At 53.3% G+C, this 17,379-nt stretch overlaps 5 protein-coding genes across 5 annotated transcripts; 1 reads left to right on the plus strand and 4 right to left on the minus strand.

Annotated features, from left to right (window-relative positions):
• Nucleotides 1-2,489: 2,489 nt before the first annotated feature.
• GCG54_00013829 (Ferric reductase transmembrane component 3) lies at nt 2,490-4,888 on the minus strand (the record flags this gene model as incomplete). Its single annotated transcript, XM_045413676.1, has 4 exons — nt 2,490-3,608; nt 3,657-3,948; nt 3,996-4,301; nt 4,350-4,888. The coding sequence occupies 4 exons, from the start codon at nt 4,886-4,888 to the stop codon at nt 2,490-2,492; spliced, it is 2,256 nt and encodes a 751-aa protein (XP_045269747.1).
• Nucleotides 4,889-6,190: 1,302 nt separating this feature from the next.
• Nucleotides 6,191-7,209, minus strand: GCG54_00013830 (uncharacterized protein; the record flags this gene model as incomplete). Its single annotated transcript, XM_045413677.1, has 3 exons — nt 6,191-6,833; nt 6,889-7,038; nt 7,094-7,209. The coding sequence occupies 3 exons, from the start codon at nt 7,207-7,209 to the stop codon at nt 6,191-6,193; spliced, it is 909 nt and encodes a 302-aa protein (XP_045269748.1).
• A 453-nt stretch (nt 7,210-7,662) lies between these two features.
• GCG54_00013831 (uncharacterized protein) lies at nt 7,663-8,531 on the minus strand (the record flags this gene model as incomplete). Its single annotated transcript, XM_045413678.1, has 2 exons — nt 7,663-7,843; nt 7,927-8,531. 2 exons carry the CDS (start codon nt 8,529-8,531, stop codon nt 7,663-7,665), a joined length of 786 nt encoding a protein of 261 aa, XP_045269749.1.
• A 681-nt stretch (nt 8,532-9,212) lies between these two features.
• GCG54_00013832 (uncharacterized protein) lies at nt 9,213-9,487 on the minus strand (the record flags this gene model as incomplete). The annotated part of the gene is made up of 2 exons (XM_045413679.1): nt 9,213-9,372; nt 9,441-9,487. 2 exons carry the CDS (start codon nt 9,485-9,487, stop codon nt 9,213-9,215), a joined length of 207 nt encoding a protein of 68 aa, XP_045269750.1.
• A 5,557-nt stretch (nt 9,488-15,044) lies between these two features.
• Nucleotides 15,045-16,711, plus strand: GCG54_00013833 (Hydroxymethylglutaryl-CoA synthase; the record flags this gene model as incomplete). The annotated part of the gene is made up of 3 exons (XM_045413680.1): nt 15,045-15,101; nt 15,173-15,275; nt 15,378-16,711. 3 exons carry the CDS (start codon nt 15,045-15,047, stop codon nt 16,709-16,711), a joined length of 1,494 nt encoding a protein of 497 aa, XP_045269751.1.
• Between the last annotated feature and the right edge of the window lie 668 nt (nt 16,712-17,379).

The following is a 17,379-nucleotide window of genomic DNA, read 5'->3' on the forward strand; positions in this document are numbered from 1 at the left end:
ACTTCAGGTTCCTCGTCTGATTGTTGACGCGGTAGATTCTACGTCGGCTCCGACGGAATGGATCGTCGATACGACGCAGATTCTTTGCACCATCCAGTCGATAGCATCGCTGTATTTTACATGTGAGCGAATACGGATCAGGGACGACGACAGAGCCAGGAAGAACGACGAAGATCACGGCGATGAAAGATACGACATTAGCGACAACGAAAACATGGACATTGGTGAAGTCGACTCCTACAAGAATAGGGTTCACCAGTAGAGAACAGTCTATGAAGGCGTACGCCGTCGCCGGGGGACGTAATTTCTGTCGTTCTGACTGCCATACGCCAAACACTGGACCCCTCATAGGCGCCGAGAGTGACATACGGAGCAGCGCCAGTGAAGCCGAGCTCGTTCTCCTGGGCCAGGCTGATGCCTGCAACTGGCAGGTATCGAGAGGGTCAGCGTCAGGGTATCAGAGCTTGACAGGTATTTGACAACCTCTGTCGACCATCACGAGGTGGCGAACAGAGTTTACAGGCAGAGCCGCTCACGTAGATACCAACGGGTTGTTCAGCCATGATACTCGGCGATAATCGACAGAGGTTCTCAACTCCTTTCAAGTGTATTCTTCAACCGCCTCTTCATATGTGCAAAAACAATTATCCATCAAACCTTCAAAAAAGCAAGACGATGAAGATGATGTGCAGCCTTTTCGCCGAGCTCCGGGGACCTCCTCCCCCCAACCCCGTCATCCGCTTTCGTCGCGATCTCGTCCCCCACACTTCCCTCACCATCCCCACTGGATACGACACATCGTGGCAGGCCAGCCGGCTCGAGAACTACTCGTCCAGCCCCTTGCTCCGCCTCCCCAACGAGCTGCTGCTCGAGATCATGGAGCGCCTCGCGCCGCCGGATCTCTACGTCGTCCGGCAGGTAGCGTACCTCTTCGCGGCGCTCTTCCGCCACGCCGCGTTTTCACAGTACCACCAGAAGACGACGGCTGGGATCGACCCGGCGACGGCGGAGCCGAGGGTACACCGGCTGCTGCGCGCCTATCGCAAGCTCAGGGGCAAGACGGCGCCCGCTGTACATTTCATCCCGGGGGTCGAGTTCAACTTGGACGCGCTGCGGGTGGAGGAACGGGATGACCTCTGGTACGCTTTGCGACGGCGGACGTTTTGTGCGCGGTGTTTGGATGGTAGGAGTCAGGAACGGCAGGCCAGTATCGGTATCAACCCGTTCTACACCCGGGGGTACGTCGCATGCTCCGCTTGCAAGTGCTCCCACCATCCAAGCTGGTTCTCCCCCGCCCAGCGACTGCGTCGGCAACCCATCTGCGTCGGATGGGAAGGGATGCTGCGAATCTGCCCGCATACCCTGCTTTCTTGGCCACGTGTCCAGGGCTGGATAACTGCAGGGTCCGGCGGGGAAAGGTCTGTCTTGCGTTGCCGGCAGTGTGCTGATGCGTTCGGGCGACACAGCCAGGCTCCCGAAGTCACCTACGATCCCCCACGGACAGAGGGTGCTGCAGGCGAGTTGAGGCTTCAATGGAAGGCGCCTGTCCACACTTTATCAAACAGGGAGATCCTCACCAAGGATGGTATCCGCAGAGCGCTCGAGCGATTCGATCAACGGCATCCGGGGTTGCTGTGCCCACACGTCTCGTTCGATTTGGAGGAACTGATGAAGGTGTTTTACTGGCACCGGTGTGTCTGCTTCAGACAGCCGTCGGCCTTGTCGCTGGAGTACCACAAGAGCGACGCGAGAGACGGCTTGCCATGTTGGTGCTGCGCAACCCAGAACACAGGCGACGAACGGCGCGTGGGCAGATTCCCGTTGAGCCATGCCATAACGCGCCACTACACGTGGTGTCGTCAGTGCTATTACCGTTACGAGTGGACATCGGACGGCAAAAGGATCTACTTAAGCGGCTCTCTGCACTCGATAGGCGCCAACTCCGAGATCTCGACGGACAAAAACGGGCACATTAGCAGACGGAGGCCCTCGAGTTACTGGCTGAGGACGATGGATCCGTCAACGTACCAGCAAACGGAGGAGTGGCCCCATTTGAGATGGTGTCCGGATAAGACCTGTGCGAATTCAACCAACACGAACTATTGGTATTGACGTGGAGCGTTTCCCGAGAGTATGTCTGCGTGGGGTAGGTTGTCGTTCTTGTATCAGTATTGATGTGGGAGGTCCAGAGGTGGGCTAGTCGTTCCGACGTCAAGTTGGGAGGTTTAGCTATTCGGGCGGGTAGGTCTGATTGCTCGACCGCATCGTGACTGTGGACGACAAGGACGACCACAAGGATAACGACATGGCGAAAAGTCTCGGGAGGATTATGACCATAAATGGTTGAGATAATTCATAATCTAGTTGTAAGATTGTGTATAAATGTCATGGTACCCGTATCCAAACCGCCCAACGCCAGTATTATGCTCAAAAACATCGCTGATCTAAAAGACTTGGCTACCCCATCTAATCATCTAATTCCCATCTCTCTACCAGTTGAAGCTCTCCTGGAAGTACTCGATCCTAGAGTACCCCCGTCCAAGCATCTCAACAACGCTCTTCCGCGCGTCGTCAGCCATGACGTTCGGCCCGCACGCCACGACCGCGAGCCGGCTCTTCTCGGCTGCGGTCGCGGCGTCCTGCACCTCCTCCCTCACATCCGGGCGTCCGTACATCAGCCTGACGTGCTCGGGCCAGTCGTCGGGCCGCACGGCGTTCGTCGCGAGGCTCGTCTGCGTGACGTAGATGTCCACGGCCAACTTGCCGCTGTCGAGCGCGTCTTCAAAGTCCTGGCGGAGGACGTCGGCGGCGAAGCTCAGCTCCCGGACGGCCCAGACGATCTTGACGGAGCGGGCGCGGGAGGCGGCGCGGCAGAGGTGCTGGAGGTGCGCGAGGGGGACGACGACGCCGCTGCCGCCGACGACGAAGAGCAGGTCGTCGAACTGGGAGAAGGGCTGGGTGTGGCCGTAGGGGCCCTCGACGAAGACGCGGAGGCGGGCGGGCCGCGGCCAGGGGGCGGCGGCGGCCTCGCGGAGGCGGGCGGTGAAGCTGTCGTAGGGGCGGATGAGGAAGGTCATGGAGGGGGTGCCGGTGCGGGGGTGCAGGTCGACCTCGGACATGGGCTCGACGGGGTTGTCGTCGGAGGCGACGAGGAGCGGGGTCTGTTCGGAGGAGAACTTGCGGGTGTGGTGGGTGTTGAGGGTGGTGCAGGCCATGGTGAAGGGGTGGCTTTCCCAGGCGCGCTTGTCGGAGAGGACGTGGAGGTAGTAGTAGGTGCCGGGCTTGGGCTCGTAGAAGGAGGTGGGGTAGGGGATGCTGAGGCGGACGATGTTGGAGGTGGCGTCGTAGGTTGCGAGGGCGAAGGTGTTCCAGAACTTGAGGTTGAAGGCGAGGGTGCGGGACATGCGGAGGACGCGGTCGGCGACCCAGATGTAGAAGGGGATCCAGAAGAGCATGTCGAACTGGTGGTTGAAGATGGAGACGTGGCCGAGCATGGTGACGAGGGTGAGGATGGAGAGGAGGATGTGGAGGACGAGGAAGAGCTCGTACTGCTTGCGGCGCATCCAGAAGACGGAGGCGAGGAGGAGGAAGACCATGCCGAAGGTTGCCTGTGGGGGTCAGCGATGGACGAGTTGATGATGCGGGGGAATACTTACAAACCAACCGGCCCACCAGAACATTTGCGTGAACCACCAGAGGAAGTATGTCCAGCCGCCCTCACTTAGGATGAGGATGATGTAGGCAGCGGTGTGAATGACAGCCTGGACAGTCGCAACGCGAGCAACCCAGCGGTGGAAGTTGTTGTACGTGCCAAAGTCCCAGCCGGTCACCCACATGAGGAGGTTGTTTCTCATGCCAAACAGCCAGATGATGGGGAAGTTGGCAAAGGAGATGATGCCGGTTCGGTCGGCGACGTAGCGGCCGATCTGCTTCGACATATCCGGCCAGCTTCTTGAGTCAGTACAGGACTGAGATGGTGAAAGGGGTCGACCTACTACATGTGCCCTTCGAGGAGGGAATAGCCGTAACAACAGTACCACGTGTTGACGGCGATGAAAGCAAAGATGGTGATGCTCTGGATGCGCGGCGGTATCGTGCACCACCCCAAGTTCTGCGAGCAGCGGTAGCCAAAGGTTGCCGGGATGGTGATGTATCGCTTGAGCCAGAGCGCAGCCCAGTGCAGCACATTGGGCTTCTTCTCCGAGTCCCACTCCTGGCGCTGGAGACTGGCGATGGCTCCGACAAGACGAGTCGCCAGACCGATAGCGCACACAATGATCCAGAAGACGATAGCATAGAATCTGGGATTTTGTCAGCCGAGCTTCGTCGACTCGAGGTGATGCACGTACCCATATCGATAATGCCGACTGTAGGTATACTCTACCGATTCCAAAGAATCATACCAAATCTGGTAAAACGGCTCCGCGGGCAGCACAACCTCGCTCAAGATAGTCTCCGCCGTGCCCTCCTCCTTCGTCAGCCTCCTCAGGCCCTTGATCTCCTCCTCCGAGTACCCTCCGATAATCTCCAACGGCGGCAGCGACACGTTCATGTACTGCTGACATGTCGCGTTCTGCATGCCCAGCCCAGCATCCCGGTGCGGCGCGTCGCAGTGCAGGTGCGTGCAGAGGTACAGCGACTTGATGTGCAGAAGACTCTTGCACGATTGCGGGAGCTTCGACTTGGCCGGGGCGGTGTCGTTGAAGTGCGTCTGGCGGATGGTGTTGACGCAGGTGTCGTAGCAGAGGCCGCCGACGGACACGGTGGAGGCGGCGACGGAGGTGGCGAAGAGGAGCGCAGTCGCGGCGACGACGGTGAGATTGAGTCCCGGTCCTGGTCCTCGTCCTCGTCCTGTCGCCGAGGACGGCGATGACCACGGTGCGCGCATCACGGTCGGGAGCTTCGCATCTGATCGCTCGGGCCGTTGGCGGAGGTTGCTGTGATATGCGAGCTGCTGGCGACGGCAGTGGTGATGATGCGAAATGCCTTTGGAGGGGTTGGTTGGAAATGTCTGGAGCGAGTTGCAAGGGGACGCAGACGCAAAGGCTGGGCGGCTCACGGCAAGTGGGAAAGAAAAGGCGAGGTGAGGTGCCTCGGGAGGGACTGCTCGGTGCTCCGAGGGATTGAGGGAAAATGCTACTGAAGGATTCGGGGGTGGGAAAGTGGTGAAATTTAGGATCTTATCAGATCATCTGATTAAGCGTCCCCACTGGCTTAGGTTATCGCGATTATCCACCGGCATCGGCACCAGCCCGTGACCTGGCCCCTCTGTGCCGGGTCACCCCTTGAAATGGTGTAGATGCTGCTGTACGCAGTAAGTAGTGTGTTGCGATGGTGCATGACACTCGTGGAGGAGGACAGGCAACCAACTGGGACGGCTGTCTTGGCTGGGCAGAAGAGAGGGGCTTTGCCTTAAAAAGGGCGGCTATCAACCCACCTGACGCTGGCCACGCAGCGTGGTGTCTCACTGTGAGAACCCCACGCATGCATCCCGCCGGCCGCTGCTTTTGAGCGCCGCCGTTTCCGAGACTTAACTTTCAATGAAAATGCACTCAAACACTCTCATAGAAAGTAGTTTTTGCAATCAGCGCCGGCTACTGCGCTCAAACGTCCGATAATGCCCTCTGAAAGTAAGGCCCGTGATACGCGGGACCACCCGCTAAGCTTTCGGGAGCCCGGCTAACAGACGGGAAACCTGCGCTTAAAGTCACCCGCCATCACGGAACTCACTAGGGCCTTTATTCTCCCTCCAAACGAATTTCTGGCTCTTCAATTCCAACGCCTAATGCATCCTGTATGAAATCCATTCAATACCACTCCAGGGCTCTGTACCTAAGTAAAGCAGCAACGACCCATCAAATGCCCCCTCAGTCCACTCCCGGGAGCAGCAACCGAGCAGGGCCTACCCTTGGAGGACCACTGTGACTTCAGCGGTGCCCGCTCTCCCCCGCCGGCGGTTCAAGGACCTTCCCTCCCGCGCTCCCGTTGACACATCACCACCCGCCGAGTCGGAACCGCCGCGTCTCCGATGTTCGTCCCATTCTCAACCACACGTCACGAGCAATTTTCGTCCAGACAGCACACAAAAGTTCGGGGTGAATGATTGAGAAATTCCGGGCATGAGTCACCACGCATCTAAGCACCGCGACTGCCACTTTTTCAATACAAAATGAATTTACAAGTGTCCCTTTCAAATCCACCCGCCACTAACAGCCTCCCCATCCCTGCTCGGTCTGCCAGGCGAATTCAACGGCGGCGGCACCAGCCCTTCGGAGCCCCTCTCAACGTAATTTCCAGTACTATACATCGACGAAGTACCTCTCCCTTGATCAAAAACTTCCATATCATAGACTCCCGGGCTCATCGGCGGTCGCGGTGGGGCAGGAGGCGGCGGCGGGGACTTGGGCGGCAACCCGCTAACCATGTACGGCCCCGAGATCGCCATGCTGCCCCTCCGATTAAGCCCCGTGAACCCCTCTCGTTTCTTCTTCTTTTTGTTCCATATGTACAAGTACACGACCCCGCCGGCGAGAAGGCCGAGGAACGCGAGGGCGCCTGCGACGCTGGCTGCTATGGCGCCCTTTGAGGCTTCTTTCTGCGGTCCCTGTGTCGATGTTGGTAGTGAACTCGTGGTTGCTGACGATGGTGTCTCGGATCCCGTGAGAATGTTGGACGTGGAATCGACGATGGTGGTTAAGATAGGGCCGGGCAGGCCCGTTGGGGAAGCCAGAAGGTTCCCCATCCCGCTTGTTGAACTGCACTCGTAGAGGGTGAATGTTGATGCATCATCAGTTGAGAGCCAGGTATAGCACGCGGTATCAGGTCGGTATTTGCTGTTGAGCATGTTAGTATCGTGACGCCGAACATGGTTGATGCTCATCTACTCACCAACACAGCTCGCCCTCTTTGCAGCCACCGGCAATCGAGTCCGTGGACGACCCAAGGCATTTTGTCGGTACAGGCGAGCGACAGCCTAGAAATGAGTTTGACGATATGCACGGCCCGGGACACGTCCATGCCTGCTCCTTTGGGGAGATCCTGTGAAGCGCTCAGTACGTGTAGCAAGGATTATAAGGGACATACTGTGGCCTACGTGGGCGCGGAAGTAGGGAGTTCGATGAAGCCGCAGGTGTTCGACTCCTTGGTGAAAGGAAGCTGAGCGGCGGCAGCGCGCTTGGTCGTCGAGGATTGAGACTCCGGGTATGCCATGGCTGCGGCGAAGTGAAATAAGGCAGGACGGACGTAAATGATCAATTGGCAATAGAACATAAATCTTCACGATCCTTTTATCATGAGATATTGACAGAGTTTGTTTGTGCTGTGATTAACTGCAATATGACTTTGAAAGAGAAGATGCGAATACCCTCGAATTGATTCACTGCGGGAGGAGCCCAATCCTAGTGAGTCAGAAAAGAACTGGGAAATGTAGCCTGACGAGTAAACCAACGCGACGATTAATCAATTATGTTTTTCGACGTTGTGTTAGATGCATTCAACATGGCGGTGTCTACCGAAAGCAGTCGGCTAGAGTCCTCACAAAGTTCTGACGCTGCTAAACGAACGGGAGAGGCATTGCCTGCAGAGATGGCAAAGATAACTTCATTGCTCATTGAAACAAATAATTAGATTGGGCTTCCACCATTCGTTGATATCTTTGCTACGTTAGGCCGTTCGTTTCCTCTTCGCCGACTCTGAGGATTCCGTCGCCTTGGAGACAGAAATCTTCTCGCTTTTCTCATCATCGAGCAATTCATCCATCAGCTCGCTCTTCTCGTCCAAGGCAGCCCACTTCGGTCTGCCATCAGGTAAATCGACCACCCTCTGCTTATAAAAGATGTGCATCCTACACACTGTTAGCACATCCGCATTTCACATCGCCTCACCCATCTCAATATCTCAATCGAATGGAAAGTCAAAGATACTCACTGCACATCAAACTTCTCCCTCTTCTCCTCCTCGTCAAAATGCAAAAGCCCCGGAAACAGCAACACCATATTCCTCCCCTCGTCCATGATCCTGCTCCCGCAGTGGCCGCACGACACCTTGCACGGCAGGTCGTGCGAGGTCTTCTTGGAGCCCGAGTTGTAGAACGCGAGCCCGTCTACGCCGCGGTCGAAGGCGAGGTCGGTCTTGTGGAAGATGGCGGCCCACTGGAAGGGCGCGCCGTGCATCTTCTGGCAGTCGCGGCAGTGGCAGAACTTGGAGGCCAGCGGGCGGTCGCGCGAGAGCCAGTAGGAGACCTGGCCGCAGTGGCACTCGCCGCGGATCTTCTTGTCGAAGGGCTTGCCGTCGACTTCGGCCTTGGAGGAGGGGAGGTAGGGGGCGGCGGTTTTCCAATCTTGGTCGAAGGAGTTGGAGCCCATTTTGGAGGTGGAGAAGTGGTGGTGATGGTTTGGGGTGAACTGATTTGATGGTTTGGTATTATGAAAAATTCGGGATGCGATTGGGAGTTTGAATTGGTGAGATGTTGTCGCTTTTGAGTAAAGGAAGGTGGTTGATGGACGGAGGCCGTGACGCGGGAGTGATGACATCACTTTTAGGGGTTCTGCTCGGTTTAGGGTAGAAATGTCTATGATGCCGTTATTCTCGATCTAGAAAAAGCAATGGCATAGATGAGTGTCAAAGGGAGTTTTGATGCACGGACGAGGCTGGTGTGGTTGTGGCTTGAGCTTTTGTTCTTGGGGCCGTTTGAGGTTCTGCACGAAATGCGAGAACGATGGATTATGACAACGGACTTGGCTCAAATAGCTTAAATGAGTGTCTTTTAAGGAATTGATCATTATATATGCAATTTCTGAGATCATTTCAGGGTCATAACCAGCATTTGACAGGACTATGGAGATGGTCTGCCCCTGACGGGAGTGCTTGGACTGGTCATCGAGCCATCATCGATCCGATCTTCTCCACAAACGGCCGGCGAATCAGACGAACCAGGGACCTGAACCTTCCGCACCGCTTAATTATCTTCGTTTCCGCTTTTGGTAAGTAGCTATCAGAAGCACGTGGTCGCTGTTGATTAAATGTTTCATCTTTCTGAAATATGATTCTCTATTGTCAGACTGGATCTTCAACCTGGTGAGAATGGAGTAATTTTTCGTGTAGTTAGATTCCGGTTCTCCTCATGTGAATCACTTACAGGACGGAACAATCCGCAGCATTGGCCGAGCTCTGCTAAAGTTGGCAGAAAACATCAAGCCAAGGTTTCACGTCCATCACTTTCTAGGCGATCCCAGTTTGTCCCATGAGTCCTGCCACCCAGCCAAATATGTCTTCGTCTTCTTGGCCTTTCCTTCCGTCTTCTTTCCACTCGCAATCCGTCCTGCAATTGTAGGGGGTTCGGCGAGATACTTGTCCAACATGGCCGCGGGTGTGCTGTCGCGTTTTCTTTCTCTTTGTTAGCAAGAGTTTTAACTTGGAAGAAATTCGAGCTGATAACTTACCTTCCACTACTACTAGTAGCAGCCGAGTAGTGAGATTGAGAGGGCATAATGAATTTGGCAAAGCTGCAGTCCTACTCAGGGTCGCGTATAGTGAACGTATGGTAACTTCGACTTCAGAGAGATTTATTGATTCGAGTGAGGAATTGTTTCATTTTTCTTTTCTGCAACAGCAAGAACTCGTTTTTATCATAGTTCTGAGAAGACTAGAAGCCATCACCATGGTGCTGGGGCAATGGCACTAGCTCACAATACCGCCATGTGCTGAGCACTTCCCTTGGACACAGACCGGCTCCATCACCTTGCAAGCAAAGCACAAGACTTTCTTGTACACTGAATGGCACTTTGGTGCTTTGCAATATGATTGGTAGACTTTTGGCGATGTGTGAGTGGAGAAATGCGGGCGAATGAGAGGCAAAAGCACGGCGGTGCTTCTCACCTGCAGCCTGATTTGCACCCGTGACCGTACCACAGAATTTCCCATTACTCGGGTCACATTCTTTCGTTTCTAAGATTGACGTTCTATTACTTCAATCTGTTCTGTAAAAATGTGTAAGGCATTCATCATACCCAAGCTCGAAAAAGTCGAATATAATACAAGCACCTCTCTTCTCCCACCCCCCTTCTACGACCCGATCCTTGGTACTCGTAGCTAGACGACACATAAATCAAAGCTGACGACCGCAGCTTGTGCCCCCGCCCCGCCAGCATCCTTTACCAAGCGCGAGAAGATGGTGGCTACGGGTAGACCAAGGCCTGTTAAGTTCAATAGAAGACGCCAGAGAGCGAGCACTCAAATCGACGACTCCAATGATGAGTTTGGACCATCGAGAGCAGAGCAACGACCTAAAGTGTTTGAGCAGTCACGTTGGGCGTGCCCGCTCTGGAAGTTAGATCCGTTGAAACATCACACCTGCTTCTCACGGAGTCAGATCTCGCCGAGGCATGTAAAGACGCATGTGCTCCGAGAGCATGTCGCTGGGCCTAAGTGCGAAACTTGTTCCGCGAGCTTTGTGTCTCGCGCCGAGCTCGAGTATCATCTGACGGAAAACCGTGATCATTCCCGCTCATTGGGTGACGTTTCCGAAGACCAAGATTGCGAGCTTCGGTCAATGGGGAGACAGGCGGCCGGGTCAGATTATTGGTATAAAATGTGGGATATTCTATTCCCGGCACTTCCAAGACCAGAGTCACCCTTTGTGGAGGACCCGAGCCAGTTCCATGCCGGCATATCTTCATTCATCAGAGCAAACCCGGACCTCCATAACCTGACGGCGGTGCAGCTGATGGAAAGCCTTCTCAAGTTTGGGAATGGTGGGTTGAGTTCAGAATCCTTCCCCCAAGGCACAACAACCTACCAGCCTGCTTCTACTGCACCATATACGGCCACATCCGAAAAGACCAGACAGGTGCCTCTATTGCATCCCTTGCAAAAGAGCGTTGTGCCCCCCACTGACTCCGGGTACGGTTCGAGAATCGACGTTGCTGCTTCTACCGGGTTCCCTCCAGGCTACTCCGCAGGAGAGACCAATAACGAATACGACCATTTCGAAAACGATGTGATGACATCATCCTCAGAAGAATTGACGATGGCTCACTCTCATCTCTACATACAGAAACTTTCCCGCGCGATATCTCATCATCTCGGACGGTTCCTACATCCGGAAAACGTGTCAGATATTCGGGCGGAGCTCCCAGAGATCATCAGAGCTTTTGCAATGCGGATAGGGTACGAATCAGATACATCTGGCCATCGACATGTGATGTGTTTTGTTCGAAAACACTGTCTGTAAGCTTAATGTTTTCTCCAATGCAAATTCGAACTCAAAGTATGTTTACTAATACCGCGGACAAGTCCCATCGTCAACCACGTGGTTGCTGCTGTCGCTGCTGGCTCTCCTCAAGATCAAGGATCGACTTCTTGCCAGGCAAGCCAACAAAACATGAACTACCTAGAGAAAATGAATATTCTATGGGCTCTCCCGGACGAAAACGTACAGCCTCAGCTTCAAGAGACCATGTTCGAAGGGGTTGAAGGCGAAGTGGAGGACGACACCTTTGATATGGAACCGAATGACTACAACAACGTTGTTCATCGAAGCAAGGCTTTCAGCTGGTTGATCGCAGATCTAAAAAGACTCTCCAGTCTCGAAGGGAGCTATGGCGATTCAGACCAGCCAAACGGCATAAGAAGCAACCGACAATTGGTAATTCGCACCTTTCAACCCGGCAGCGTTAGCAGGATGGAAGCACCGCAGAAACAGACTGCACACTTCAGGTTGTTTGAATGGGCAGAGACTTTCCAGGCAGGCAACGGTTTTGATTCTGTCGTCGCCACTTGCCTATCTGGTAACGCACAAGCAACCTCAATCAAGCATTATATGGCTCAGACATGGCCCTCAACTGGGCCCCAAATCTTCAGCCTATTGCAGGAAATCATCGAAAATGTTGACAGAGAGCGGACAGGAGACCTGACACACTACATTCTGCAAGAGAATACTGAACTTACGGTCAATGTCAATGGATCTTTTCTTGTCCTGACTGTCAGGGGAACATCATACACTATTGCAGAATTCGGAGAGCAGATAGCATGGCTTTGGTCTGCTGTCAAAAGCCCACGAAACAACACGCCTCATAGCTACACACCAATCGTGGCTGTCGCGGCGTCCCGTTTCAACTCGGGCTCTCCTGACGTGGTGACAACAAACTCGCATGCGATGTGGTTTGATATTAAATTCTTCAGTAACCCGACAGAATCGGACATCGACGAGGGACTTGCCTGGTCGAATATCCTTGGTAGGAGAGCGGCCGTGCTCACTGCGTACCCCATACCCCGGAGGCCAGCTGGATTTCCAGGGCTGGAGTTATCCTTCAAATTACTTCTTCAGCTTTCAGGAGGACGGAAACCGATCAGCGGAGAACGACAGATCTTGATTCAAGGAGGGAAAATGAATCTGAGCTTAAGCAAACGCCTTGGAGATTGTTTTGCATGGCATAGATTGCTCCCGAATGGCGACGTGTGTAGTGATTGCGGAGAGCAAGCTGGCCACTGCCGAGTTTCGACCAAGTTCTCGGAATTGCAACATTCATCGGCTCGACATTTTGTCTCCAGATGTGGCTTAAGGACTTCGGATGATTTTGGTCAGTACAGCTTTTCAAGTATCACTAATCTTGTTCGGGCACCTGTAGGATCAAAGTTTTGACTTTGGCTTTACTGTGTTGTCCGCGTTCCGACTTCGGAGCAAGCTGCGAAAGCCCCAAAGCCCCTGTCATCATTGCGTTTTCTAATCATGAAGTAGCAGATTGTCATTCGAGCCCAATGGATGAAGATATACGTAGTCTCGATGCGGCAACTGTGCAGTCTCTGCAGCAGGGTTATTCTAAACATGCAAGTCACAACAGCGACGGCACCACAGACTCCTCCTCGTTGGACTCCGATTCCTTTTCTATGCCGGATACCTCAACTGAATTCGAGTTATCTGACTTATTTCACATGTCACCCATGATCAGAAAGGCAGCTGACGCATTGCTGACCCAATATCGGCTTGTCACTTCCACTGGAAATTCATCTGGAAGCAATAATAAGCAGAGCTCTCAGGAATCGACATCCATTCTTTCGTCTGCTTCTCAGCGATGTCAATATACAGGTACCATTGGGCTACCAAAAGAAGGTCGAAAGAGAAAGTCGCAACAGATCGACGATCGCGATGAGTCCGACGAGGAGAGATCGGCCCAACAGGTCTCGAAGAAACCCAGATTGCAACCTCCTAAACACCTGGCTTGTCCTTTCTGGAAGTTTCAATCATCTGCGCATCGACCTTGCTTCAGCCTTAAACTAAACCGGATTCGCGATGTAAAACAGCACCTCAACCGGAAACACACTCCAGCATATTACTGCGACCGTTGCTGCACAATTTTCGAGACAGAGAATAAACTTCGCGAGCACGTATCACATCTCGCGGGATTGTTTTGCGATCCATCGGCATCTCTAGGAGGTATTTCGCGTGGCCAACATTTTCAGTTGACACGGAAATCGGACAAAAGCCTTTGCGAAGAAGAGCAGTGGTTTGCTGTTTGGGATATCGTATTTCCTGGACACAAAAGACCATTGTCTGCTTATCTCGAGTCAGAAATTGTCGAAGATGTTTATCTGTTCCAAGACTACTGTCGTAATCATGGAGCTGCTGTTCTGTCCACGGTAATTCAACCCGAGAACCCGTTTTGCCCAGCCGCTGAAACGGACGCGGACTCCCAGTGCCATTTGGAAGCAGCATTTCGCCACGCCCTTGACTCACTACTGAACGACTGGATTACTAGTCGCTTCTCGGGTAGTACGTCAAGAAACAACGGGCCAAATGACAGCTGTACAAGACCAAGCCATGAGCTCCTAGCGCCCGGAATCCAAGCAGGATCTTCCTCGGATAGCGGGATCGCTTCGTCTATGAATGGATCAAGCTACAGCTTCAATCCCTACACTGCGGTAATATCAACGACTCATGGAACATCAGCCCAATCTGTCGTTGTCCAGCAACTTGCTGATCAAGCGGAAGTTAATGGCGAACTGGCCCCCTCTACTGGGGTTACGAACGATGACACGGAAATATTCTGGCAAGAATCGGCTGTGGACCGTGGTCTGATGAACGACGTTGCGGATTTCATTGATATTGACGTTTTCGACTTTTAGCCTTTACTAGATAGTGCCTTCATGCCATTGCATCTCCTCGAGCCGGCTTTTCCGGAGGCTAACGATAAGTGAGAGCGTATGCTCATCCTGTGAAAGAATCAAAAGTCATTTTGATGGTTGCAGCATGGTACGCTTTTTTTTTTTTGGTTTTTAAAAAAAAAAGGAAAGAAAAGAAAAAGAAAGGGAGGGGAAAAGAGAGAAAAAAGAAAGCCCCTTAGCCGGAAGGCTAGAACCAACAACACAAGATCGAAGTTGAATGCGTGCCAACTGAATAGATCGGCGGAACGGCAACGGCGCCGATCGCGTAAGGGCCGAACGGTGTGGGGCCGCATGTAGCGGAGTGTATCTCCTGTTTGCACGCCGTGAGCCTGCACAGACGGTTAAGTTCCAAATCTGAGTAGGTAGACTCAAGCGCAAGGAAATGACAGATTCAGTCTTACAGATACAGTGGACTAGGTAGCGAGTTTCCTCGGAATGACGTGCCGGCTGACCCCGTCGGGCACTAGGACCGACAATTCCCAAAAGAGATTCGCTGTGCCGCTTCCTTTCGCTTCAGAAGCAAACAAGCCCCACTCGCGATGCACATACAATGGGTACGCAAGGGACTTCTGATGCTTATCCCCTGGTGCGAGCTTCTGGATTACCTCTTGACAGGGGTGTAAGCAAGAGGACCCTGGTGCCTGATCCAACCCTCAGCTTGTCAGGGATCGCGCGGGGTTGGCAGCAATCCCGTTTGAGACCGACATTCTTGCACAGCCTCAAAGGTGTTTCTCAGATATATCTTCTTTTTGATCACAGTTTCTCCCACATTAGCATTACTAGAAAGCACTGCCTTTTGTTCGGTCCTCCCCTTAACCTCCTCACTGCTCGCCATCAGATACTCACGCCGTCATTTGATTCACTTTCCAATTGTAACATTCGCTATGGCGTATCCCAATAATGTTGGCATCAAGGCCATGGAGATCTATGTCCCCGGCCAGGTTGGTGACTTCAAAGCGGCTCTCCGCAGCATCATACTCGTTCTGGTCCAGCAACTGATTTATATTCTCAGGCCTTGGACCAGTCGCTCTTTGAGCAACATCAGGGCGTCTCAGCAGGAAAATACACCATCGGCCTGGGTCTCAAGTACATGAACTTCTGCAATGACCGTGAAGGTAAGTTCTTATTACGATGCGACAGCCACGCTGCCTCTAGCGGAAGCGCGATTACAGAGTGGTGCTCCGTATGTCCATAACCTACTGACATAATTACCTAAGATGCCACTTCCCTTGCTCTCACGGCAGTTTCATCTCTATTGAAGAAGTACAATATCGACCCCAAGTCCATTGGTCGTCTGGAGGTCGGCACGGAGTCCTTGATCGACAAGGCAAAATCTATCAAGACTGTGCTGACCCAGCTCTTCGAGCCTGCCGGCAACACGAGCCTAGAGGGTATCGACACAATCAACGCGTGCTACGGAGGCACGAGTGCTCTTTTCAATGCCGTCAACTGGGTCGAGTCTCGCTCTTGGGACGGCCGCGATGCAATCGTGGTGGCCTCGGACATTGCTCTCTATAAGGAAGCATCTTCGCGGCCGACCGGCGGCGCCGGCTGTGTCGCCATGCTGGTGGGCCCCGATGCGGTGCTCTCACTGGATCCGGCGCTCAAGGGCACCTTCATGACCCATGCCTATGATTTCTACAAGCCAGATCTCAAGGCAGAGTTCCCTGTAGTCAACGGACACGAGTCTCTCAGATGCTATACCTCGGCGCTGGATGGCTGCTACAACCGTCTTCGGGAGAGAGTCGAGGAGGCCAATGTGAAGGCGAACGGCCACGGTCCCAAGACTGATACGCGCAGCCTGTTGGACATCTTCGACTATATGGCATTCCACACCCCCAACTGCAAGCTTGTCAGCAAGTCTTACGGACGTCTGCTGTACAACGACTACAAGCAGGGTGGTGACGAGGACACCTGGGGGAAGGTCCCCGCCGAGCTCCGCGAGCTCAGCTACGAGGACTCTCTCAAGAGCAAGGAGCTGGAGAAGCTTTTTGTTACCTTGTCCAAGGATCGTTTCAAGTCGCGAGTCGAGCCTTGCATTGCCGCTCCCACACAATGCGGCAACATGTACACAGGCAGTCTTTACTGTTCCCTCATCAGCTTGATTAGTAACATCGACCTGAAGAACTCAGTGGGAAAGACGATTGGCATGTTCAGTGTAAGTGCTCATTTGGTCCTTGCGCTCTCGGAAGCTCTTTTTGTACTAATTGTCATCCCCTATCAGTACGGCAGCGGAATCGCCAGTACTCTGTTCGCGCTTAAGGTCACGGGTGATCTTAGCGAGCTGGTCCAAAAGATTGATATCATGGACCGATTGAGTCAGCGCAAGATCTCGACTCCCGAAGAATATGAAGAGGTAATCTACCATGTTGAATATTATTATTTCAAGCATTTGCTGACCGCATACAACCAGGCTTGCGCCCTCAGATTGAAGGCTTACGGCGCCAAGGGCTTTGAACCCACTGGCAGCATTGAGAACATGGCCCGGGGCACGTACTATCTAACTGAAATCGATGAAGCGTACCGTAGGACTTATGCTGTGAAGGAATAGACAAATGGCGTGCTGGAAAAAAGCGTTTCTCTCTCGTTTTCATCGTCGTCCGATCCAATGCACCCATCAGATGAAATCTAAAACACAAAAGTTAGATAGACTTAGAGCATAAATCAGTGGGCGCTTTCGGATGAACAAATGAATGAATGAGCCCTGGGCAAAGGAATTAACGTTTTTCTTTATTCTCTGTTCGGTCTGGTCTTAGTCAAAATGAAGCACCTGCGGACTCGCTCAGCAAGGTGCTCTGATTACTGCACCGCTGTCACCGTGATGTCGTCTATGAACATGGCATAATCTGGCCCAAAACCACCAACACCATCGCAAAGAAACTCAATCAAGGCTGTAGAGCCAGACGCAATTGCATCCGGTGTGACATTTTCTGCGGGAATAGAAAGTGAAAGCTTGGTATATGCCGTCGTTGTATCGAGGGTTGCATCTTGTTTCAAAAACCACACGGTAACGTAGCAGCCGGGCGTTACCGATTTGGCCCACAGCTCTAGTTGATAGGCCGTGTTGGCGGTGACATCAAAGTCCCGTGATATGTCGATGAACCACCCTGCCTCAACTCCAACAGCGTGGAAGGAGTGTGTTCCTGTATGACTTTCTCCTTCTTTTACGCCACTCGCGTCGGTATCTATACCGCCAGAGCCCTGGAGTCGCCATGGAGA

The sequence above is a fragment of the Colletotrichum gloeosporioides genome, assembly GCF_011800055.1.
Source record: "Colletotrichum gloeosporioides strain Lc1 chromosome Unknown consensus_11, whole genome shotgun sequence".
Taxonomy (NCBI): Eukaryota; Fungi; Ascomycota; class Sordariomycetes; order Glomerellales; family Glomerellaceae; genus Colletotrichum; species Colletotrichum gloeosporioides.